At 44.1% G+C, this 10,226-nt stretch overlaps 1 protein-coding gene across 1 annotated transcript in view; it reads right to left on the bottom strand.

Moving 5' to 3' along the window:
• The window catches only part of Nup58 (nucleoporin 58), a 35,060-nt gene extending 31,668 nt beyond the window's left edge, over positions 1–3,392 (bottom strand). Inside the window, exon 1 of the mRNA XM_005355409.3 lies at positions 3,125–3,392. Within this exon, the coding sequence (XP_005355466.1) occupies positions 3,125–3,231 (107 nt within the window). The 5' untranslated portion in view covers positions 3,232–3,392. The remainder of the gene's footprint in view (positions 1–3,124) is intronic.
• Between the last annotated feature and the right edge of the window lie 6,834 nt (positions 3,393–10,226).

Genomic DNA, 10,226 nt, shown 5'->3' with positions numbered 1-10,226 from the left:
AACCATCTGGAATGAGGTCTGGTGTCCTCTTCTGGCCTGCAGACATACACACAAACAGGATATTGTATACATAATAAATAAATAAATATTAAAAAAAAAAAGAAAACTGTGTGGCTTGAGGTACAGTGCAGCAGGGAGCATGTGACCCTTCCACTTCACTACTTCAGCAATGAGGACTGGATTGTAAGACAATCAGCAGCAGGGTCACAAACATGTGACTCTGAAGTTTTTAATCTGAACCCTAGAATACTTGAAATTGCCAAAAATGATTGTTTTTTTCCTTTGAACTATCTAAATACAGTTCACACTTAAGTACAACAGTTCAACAGCTGCTCACGTAGCTGTTGTGAGAACACACATGTGGAAAGACACACAGTCCAATATTCTAGGTCTCTCCACTGCTACCCATCACTGCTATAGTAAGTATCATGTCCTCTGTCCAGATTGTATTCACAGAAGAAACTGGACAGACTTCTGGAAACCTGAATAAAGAACAGATGGTAAAAACAGGGAATGGGAAGTTCAAAACTTCTTAATTGTTCATAGCAAGCCTCAGAGGCCCGTGTTTGCTATCCATGGGGGAGGGGTTATGAAAATAAAAAGTTTCAACAATCTGACACCTTGAAAATCAACAATCTGACACCTTGAAAATCATGCAGGAAATTAATAGATTATATATAAAACACATAAAACACAATCGGAAATTTTATGTAGTGATAGTTCATTTGCATTTTAATAAATAAAGCTGGCCTGAAGTTCAGAGAGTAAAACAGCCATACAGACCAGGCAGTGGTGGCACACACCTTTAATCCCAGTAGCCACACTAGTTAATCATAGAGGCTGGGAGATGGTGGCACATGCTTTTAATCCCAGGACTAAAGAGGAATGAATATAAGACAGGAAAAGACAGGTCTCAGCTCAGTCTCATTCTGAAGATTTGTGGAGGTGGGACCACCATTTCAGTCTGAGTTAGAGGAGGAAAGAGACAGCGGCTGACTGCTTTGCTTTTTGGATCTTCAGGTTGAACCCCAATACCTGTCTCTGGGTTTTATTATTCATGCTACAATCTTACTACTCACGTTATATAGTCATTACTTCTAATTCTGCCCTTTCAGAAAACCAAAATCATGCCGAGCATGCTAACATGCTTGCAAACAGTTATTCAGGAAGCTGAGAATTAAGAATTACAAGTTTGAGGCTAGCCTAGGCAACTCAGAGAGTCTCAAAAGTTGCCAAATCAAGGCCCACCTGAGCTACAGAGTGAGTTCAAGGTCAACCTGGACATCTCAGATTACCATGAAATAAAAAAGGATGTTGGGGATACAGTTCAATAATGGAGCACATGGGTAACACCTTCAGCTGAATGCAGCAGAATACTTGTTTGAAAACCCTAAAAAGAGGCAGGGCATGACTCACGAGTGGAGGCTCACCTACCAAGCACAAAGCCTCAGGTGCAACCAACCCCCAAGACAGCTCCTACTCAACAAACATACTGTTGGCTAGCTAAATTAAGACAATCACAGTCCTGGTCAGAATATTAATCACTCCAAGTTACTGAAGTCCGGAAACCATCAATCCCAGTCAGTTGAGTCATTCAGCTTTCGGCACACTTTTAGGAGCCCAAGGGGGAAAGCTGCAATTCAAGCAGTAGGAATGTATGGGTTCAATACGGAAGCTGAAGTAGCAGAAGTAGCAGATGAAGTCTAATGAGTGGTTCGCAGTGACAGAGGAGCTTCCTGAAGAGCTGGAACTCAGGATTGAGTTCAGTAGCAGGAGCACTGTTGGTCGTTCACCAGCTCGAAACCAGTATTTGTAAAACATACTATTGACTACAATTAAAACCAAGTAGTGCTAGAGAGATGGGGCAGTGTAAAAAAAGCAAGGTAAAGTGCTTCTTGACTCAGCACCAGCACGAGATGACTTAACACAGCCTCTGATCTGTAGCAAGCATGGTCTGACTTACACACTTACACACACACACACACACACACACACACACATTAAATTTAAAACGTGGGAGCTCAACAGTGGGCGTTAACTCCAGGCCTGGGGAGAATCTGACACTCTCTTCTGGCCCCTGAGAGCAATGTACATGCATGGTGCACAGAAGCAGGAAAAACATACACACACACACACACACACACACACACACACACACATTAAACAAAAACAATAAGAACTAAGTGAGATACACCATTAAAACGACAAACCTAAAGCCAATTAATCAAACAAGAAAAAAGTGAAAGTTTAAAAAAAAAAGACAATACAGTGGGTTGTGTCCGGACAGCACACAGGTAGTACAAGAAGGCATATCTGATAGTACTGTTATTTTTGATCTTCTGTATCTAATATGGGATGGGGGAAAAAATGGGCTTTCTTGGGATATTAAATCCCTAGCCATTTTAGTCTACATCCGCATTATCATTAAGCTTCAGGTGATACCCTGTCCTTCAAGTACACAGCTCCTGATTTTACCAAAGACTTGCATTTTAACCTTTAGCTCCTTCATTGAAATGGCCGTCTGAAATCCCTAGCTATGCATCTGTCACTTGACCTGAATATATTACACAAACTGATGAATGTACTACTTAAGCTTGCAGTGAAAGGAAACAATAATGTTGATGGTTATAATACAAAATTCTTTAGGATGTTATGCATACGGTACAAAATTACTACTAAGTGCTATAAAGGCTTAAAAAGACTGGATTGGTTCCTCTGTGGCACAAAGACTTGAAAATCTCGTGAAACAAAAATAATCATAAATTCAAAATGCACCGTAATCGTAAACACTAATGAAATCTCAACTATCAAGGGAAAATGTTTACTTAGCCCCTCCTATTTTTCTACTCCGAAAAGCCAGCAACAAGCTGTCATTCATTAGACACCCGTTTCACTCCTGAGACCGAGGTGTCGCGAAGGCGTAGGCGCGATGCCAGGCCGCCTCCCGCAGTCGGGCCTCCGCGCGGCTGGGGACCGCTGAGCCCTGGCATCATAGGTCCCCAACCCCGACGTCGCCGGCCCGCTGCGGGGTTGGCAGGGCAGCCAGGCAGCCTGGAGGCAGAGCTCGACAAGCCGAGCCACGCGGGGAAGCAGCAGGCCATTGAAGACTTGTTAACACGGTTACCTAGACGTGCCGGTCCCAAAGGAGAACCCGCTGCCCGTGCCGGTCCCTCCGGGGGCCACGGTGGTGGAGCCCAGCGCTCCGGACCCAAAGGAGAACCCCGTGGACATGGCGGCCCTGGACGCAAAGCCGTCAACAACGATGGAGAGACCTGGGACGCTTCTGTCCCCTCACTGCCGCGCCACGACCTGCAGCATCGCCGTGGCCCAGCAGGGACCAGGCGGGAAGTTCAACCCCTGCGGCTGCGCGGCGAGACCGGAGGAGGCGGAGCCAAACGCGCGCCGCCGTCCGCGCGCGCCGAAAGAGCCGGAAGCGCACCCGCCGCGCAAGGAACCCTGGACAGGATTGGAGGTGGTGCTAGCGTCAGGCTGCCCGGCTGGGCGCCCCGCCTACTCTCTTGAAGAGATAAACACCGGAGTGCCTACTGCTCAAGAGATTCTCGCGGTACTTTGTGCCTCACTTCCTGAATAAAGACCCCCAAGGGCTGTTTCTTTCCGCAGAATTGAAAAGGATCTTGGTCATCCCCCTCATATTCCTTCAAGGGGCCATCTGGGTTTCGTTGGGTGTCATTGCACCCCATATAAAAGGGTGTGTATTTTCTGATGGTCTGGAAACCCACGGGTTTTAATTCACACACGCTTCCGGCCAGATCCTCTCCCGACGCTCCCGACTCGCGGACGGTGTGCCTCCGGAGGGGCTCTCGAGCGGCGTTGCACTCCCTGTCTCCGCTGCCACTCTGGGGGTGTGGCGTTTGCCATTCTTGGGGACCTTCCCTAGTGGCTGCTTCGTGGTCGCGTGGAACTGCAAAGTGGAAAATACAACAACAGAAACGTACTGTCTAAGAGAATGTTCGGGGACCTGGTGTAACGTGAGCACCAAGGAAAGCTTCCTAGAGGTGGTCTAGAGGCGCCGCCATCATGATGTGGCTTCTTAGCTCTCCGTCAGAAGTTGGCGTGTTGTTCCTGCAAATGCTTTGCCTACCTGCAGGGTCACATTCAACGAAGTTGATCCCATCATCCCATCCCTCAGATTTATTCTAAAGCACAATCTACCATGGTCGTGCTCTGAACAAAAGCTCACAGGCCTCTAGATCTAGCACTCAGTGCCCTCTATATGACAAATTCTTGAAACTTCCTTTCTTACAACTCAACCATAATTCAGCACTTATTTTGTGTTGGGCATTGCGTCCTGCAGTGGACTGAATTAGGGCATCATCCAAATCCATAGTATAGTCCTATCCTGTCCCCCAAATACTTATTGTAAGGGTATATAGGCTAAGGATACGCCAAAACCAAGATAACAGCACAAACATTTATTTGTCCTAGTGGGACAGAGGACAGGAAACAAGAGACAAAGACAGTATAGAGGACAAGGGAGAAGGGAAACGGCATAAGGGAGAGGGGCAGGAATATTTGTTCTGGAGTGGGACAAAGAACTGGCTCTGAACAGAGAGGAGACAGCATGGCCCATAGAAAAAATGGCGGTTTATTAAGGTAAAAGGGGAAACACCGGGTTAGGATGAGCTGGACATGTTAATTAGATGAGCCAAAGGGGGCTTTGATTGCTGGACTTCAGTACTTTGATAACTAGACCTTGGTGGTCAGCCTGAGAAGGAGGAAGTGACCAGATAAGGAAACAGACTTTATGGCTAGCTTTCCAAATGTAATAATATAAGGGTTTTTAGTAAGGCAGAGGTAGAGAAGGGCAAGGCGAGCCAGAGCCACGTGCTCCAGTGGGCTAGTGTCCCTTCACTTACAATGTTAACGCACTGTTCCTCATCATTTCCCTTTGGTAGGTGATTAAAGTTAGATGATATCAGAAGGTGTGTTTTGAGTATGATGAGATTAGTACCCTCTAAGATTACAGAGCTCTCCACCTTGGGAGGGGCTTTCTGAAAGGTAGGAGTAAGACCATTTGCAGGAACTCAGTCTGTGGGCACCTTGATCTTAGTCTTTCAAACTCCAACGCAGTGAGAAGCAAGTATTTTACCACTCTGGTATATTGCATTTGTAAGAACACATTTAGTTACAGTAGCCCAAGCATACTGACATACCATCTATGCCTTGAAAGAGGGGTCCCATAAACTACTAAAACAAAAAGGGCTATTGCCATTTTCTCTTGGTTACTCACCAGAACTAGTGATAAGACCCTGTTGGAGAAGATATCACACACACACACACACAAACTTAGATCAAAGAATATGAAGGGATAAAGCAGGTACTGACCTGAAAATTTCCTCCCTGCCGGCTAGTGTACATAGTGCAAAGGTGCTTTGCAGTCTACTAAGTGAGAAAAATCAACAGTTTCTCAGCAGTGAACCGTGCAAGCTACAAGAACTAACCTGGTAAGATACCTCTATTGGTACAGTAGTGGCATGAAGGATATAGGAGTAACCAGTCCCCTTTTGCTTGAATTTGACATGCAATCCATAGGTGGAACTCATGCCTGGCACTGTAAAACTGGCCAAGAACCCATGGTTGGCCAAGAGGATAATCTGATATTATGTTGCTAACCAGGCATAGTATCAGAACAAACTGCCTTCTAATGCCTAGTTCTATATTCAAAGATTAGTGTAGCACTCGATCCTCATCAGAGAGGCTTAATTTTGCAGCAGACAGAAATTAGCATAGACCTGCAGCTAGCAGAGTGGAGAAAATGAGTGGTGTTGGAATGCATACTCCTAAATAAGATATTTATATTATCCCCCCCCACACACACACACACACGTAGCTCAGAGAACATCTTAAAGGAAGAGACAGAAAGATAAAAGATGGGTTTAGGAAGGTTGCCTTCTAGAGAGGTAAGATCCATTACACTCAGTGGATATGGTTAGCCACACAAGACCTACACAAGATCAAGCAGCCAAAATGCCAGTGCAGGTGAGAGAAGGGCTCGTGAAGTCCTGCTCCTAGCTAGGGAGCTTTGGCAGTTGATAATTTCTGGGGTAGAAGAGTCTGTTTTCTTCAGAGAGGTGCCCTCTATTAGAGCACCCGTGCTCCAGTGTGTGGTCTACACATGCACACAAAGAGGGTGCTGATGGGACTCACTGAACTGAGAAAATACGCTGTAAAGTTTGGGGGAGCATGTGGTGGTGGAGGATGTCGAAGGACTTGAACGTGGAATGGGGGGTAGTATGACCTAAACACGTTGTCTACATGTATGAAATTATCAAAGAATGAATAAAAATTTATGTTAGAGGAAAAGTAAATAGCACTTGAAACAAAAGTGATAATAGAAATGATTTTTTTTTAAAGAAAAGGGATGTGAACTGGTACAGGGAAAAATCATAGCTGCTGAAATGGAGAAAACAAATAGTTATTATGTGTTTAAATTCTAGAGAACATCATAGCTAGAGGGTAGGGTAGTGGGACAGCTGTCTTACAATTGAGAATATTTCCTTTTGACTGAAAAAAAACTTTAAAGATGAGTCCAGATTTTTATAGAAAGATAGTCTCTTAATTCTCAAATGTACTCTTTCCAAAGCTTGAAGATACCAACATAAAATTAGCAAGAGCAACATGTCTGGCACTTAGGACACATGAAGTCAGTGGGAAAGGTTGATTATGTTAAAATATAGTAGGGACGAACAAGTTCATGGTTAGAAAAACTGGCTGTGGGCATATTGGAACAGTTGTTGTGGAATATTAGTTTAAGATGTGCTACTTTCTTTTGTGCTGTGGAATATTTGTTTAAATGATGCAAAGATGTGTTGCATTCTTTTATCTACATTTGTTTAACTCTGTGAAGCTGAGTTACTTTGCCTGTCCAAAACACCGGACTGGTCTAATAAAGAGCTGCCTGGCCAGGATCTAGGCAGGAGAAAGGATTGGCAAGACTGACAGGCAGAAAGAATACATAGGAGAAATCTGGGGAAAAGAAAGGGAAGATCAAGAAAAGGAAAAGGAGAGGAAGTTGCCAGGGACCAACCACACAGCTACACAGTCAGCCATGGGGTAAGAAGGAAAGAAAAAGATATAAATAAAGAAAGTTAAAAAGCCCAGGGGCAAACTGTAGTTAAACAGAAATAGAATAATTTAAGTTAGAAAAGCTGGCTAGAAACAAGTCAAGCCAAGGCCGGGCATTCATAAGTAGAGATAAGTCTTCATGTATTTGTGAGCTGGGTGGCAGGCCCCCAAAAAGAAAACAAACAAACAAAAAACAACTACACTCAGTAATCTGTAAATCTATAACTTTAAAATTCAAAGTTTACTAAAAATTTCAAGCTAACTCGAATAAAAGGTTTTGCAGAAGGAGAAGGAGAAGAAATAGAAAAAAAAGAAAAGCTGTGCTCTCAAATGAGCCCTCCAAGTTAACAAGAAAATTATTCTTTCAACTTAATAAAATTTTCATATATTCTTTTTTGGTGTATGGCGAAGTCCAGTTATTCTACAGTGATAAGTGGCCCCATATTCCACAGAGACTCAGGGCATAGACAAAAAACCACCTGGAATGTTTGATCAGAGGTATTACCTATGGCATGTTTCCAGGAACAGCAAACTTAAAAAGGCCTGTCTCCGTTGACACTTCCCATTCGTAGAAGTTCTGCCCCGGAAGCAGGTGGTGTCAGGAGGTGCTGGAGTGTGTAGTGTGTAAAGATACACCATGTGAAGCAGGCACACTTCTGGAGACGTCACTCCCCGTACTGAGCTAAGACTTCAGTGTGCAGCTGTTTTGTGCTCATAACCGCCCCCAGCCTGTTCCTGAAAGTAAGCCAAATGAATTTGTTGGCTGCCCAAACTAGACTTGGGTGGGGTGTGTCCCTTGTGCTCTACCTAGTGAGTGGCGTTTTGTTCACAGCTCCCTAGGGCAAGGTCACACAGAACCTAGTCTGGTGTAAGCAATAAGGCCTTCTCCAAGGATGGTCTAAGTACACATATTTCTATTGTCTTTTATTTTCTTATACATATCTAGCATATTATTTTAGTAAGCTAAGCCTGATCGTTATATAATCTCTTTTTGTCATCGTGTTGCTCCTACTTCAAGATCTTTTCCTCCTATGATACTTTGCTGTGGTTTTAATTTAAATTCCTTAGGAGATTAATTATAAGAATTGTTTGAGGCTCATTACAAACGCTGGTGTAGGAGGTCCTCCTGTATTTGTGTTGCTTCTATTGGTTATTAAAGAAACTGCCTTGGCCTAGTTGATAGCGTGGAACTCAGGTAGGAGGAGAAGACAGAACAGAATTCTGGGAAGAAGGGCAGTGAGGCAGACACCATGGTTCTCCTACCCGAGACTGACGCTGGTTAGAATCTTTCCCGGTAAACCATGACCTTGTGGTAATACACAAATTATTAGAAATAGGTTAAAGCAAGATGTGAGAGTTAGCCAACAAGAGGCTAGAGATAATGGGCCAGGCAGTAATTTTTTATATAAATATATTTTCTATTTATTTATTTATTTAGTTAGTTACTTAGTTAGTTATTATGTATACAATATTCCACTGTGTGTAAGTCTGCAGGCCAGAAGAGGGCACCAGACCCCATTACAGATGGTTGTGCGCCACCATGTGGTTGCCGAGAATTAAAGTCAGGACCTTTGGAAAAGCAGGCAATGCTCTTAACCACTGAGCCATCTCTCCAGCCCTGCCAGGCAGTAATTTAATGAATACAATTTCTGTGTGGTTATTTTGGGGGTTAAGCTAGCCAGGCAGAGGGACACGGCCCGCTCCTCCTGTTACAGAATGGTGCCGGGTGTAAGCTAGCCGGGTGGCCAGGACGAAAAGCTGGCCCGCTCTCTCTCCTACTACAAGAGGCATTTTCTACCAGGAAGGATTTGTGTTTGCTACAATAAGGTCTTGAGGTGCAATTAATCCCGGCCCATTTAAACTCCATTTACCTCTAAAGAACTTGATTTTCAGTTCTTGGGTAACTGAAAATGAATCCAGGATGTAAATCTGTCTCGTGACATTGTCATGTTGTAATGTCAGGCATTTCCCTGTCTCAGTGCCCAGGTAGATTTCCTTCTTCAGGGCATTGCAGTGTCTGAGTGTCTCTCTGACTATGGCTTTGTGTAGGTGGCTCTCCCATTAGATTCCCGCCTAAAGCGGGCCCTGCACTCGGGCTTTTAACTGGGCGTGCTGGGAGAGTATCGAAACAGTCAACTGGCCTGACTGAACTGGTCTTCCTGCGGCATCAGCGTCAGTGTCCTGCTCACCTCTGAGGACGCACACATCCCTTCAGATGTCTATATACACGTTCTTACTATCTCACCAGTTACTCAGTGCTTCATGGAATTTGAGTTTCTGTTTTCCATTACTTGAGCTTTGTTTTAAGCAGAATGATTTTCTGGCCTCTCATATTACCAATAGATGGAACTTTAATAGGGGTTTTGAAAAGCAAGTCAATATAGAATGTTTTATAAGAACGCAGGCTCTGGAGTCAGGCTGTCTGGCTTTCTGCCATGACTCTTGGCTTTTTCTACTCTGTCATATCAGACAACTTACTTCATTGTATTTCAGCTTTGTCATCTTTGAAATAAGAGACGTCACAGCACTTGCGCTATAACACTGAAATGATACTTAGTGTCCTTTCTGTTACCTAATTTTTTAAAAAGTTTATTTATTTATTATGTAGTATATAGTGTTTTATCTGCACAGATGCCTGCAGGCCAGAAGAGGGCACCAGATCTCATTACAAATGGTTGTGAGCCACCATGTGGTTGCTGGGAATTGAACCTAGGACCTTTGGAAAGTTAGCCAGTGCTCTTAACCGCTGAGCCATCTCTCCAGCCCTCCTGTCACCTTATAATCACAGCAGACATTAGCTAACATCAGGATTACTGCCTGATCGTTTGGAAGAGAGAGAATGGGAACTGTCATGAAGTAAGAGGGGGAGGGTGAAAAGCAGATAAGAGATTGAATCAAAACGACATGAGAGTTTCCTTGTAGGAGTCTTGCTATGTGTTATGCGGTGGAATTTGCCTTTCTGTACTCTTCTCATTTCCATTCTTTGCAGAGCAGTGTGTGTGTGTGTGTGTGTGTGTGTGTGTGTGTGTGGCACATGTGTGCCACAGGACATGGATAGAGGTTCTGGGGATTGAACTCGGATTGTTAAATTTTTGTTGCAAGTGCTTTCTGTAGTAATAGGAGCGGCGGCCACCTGGCTA

This window comes from Microtus ochrogaster, chromosome 17 (assembly GCF_000317375.1).
Source record: "Microtus ochrogaster isolate Prairie Vole_2 chromosome 17, MicOch1.0, whole genome shotgun sequence".
NCBI classification, from domain to species: Eukaryota; Metazoa; Chordata; class Mammalia; order Rodentia; family Cricetidae; genus Microtus; species Microtus ochrogaster.
The sequence above is the reverse complement of the archived record's forward strand: the minus strand, read 5'-3'. Positions and strand labels throughout refer to the sequence as shown.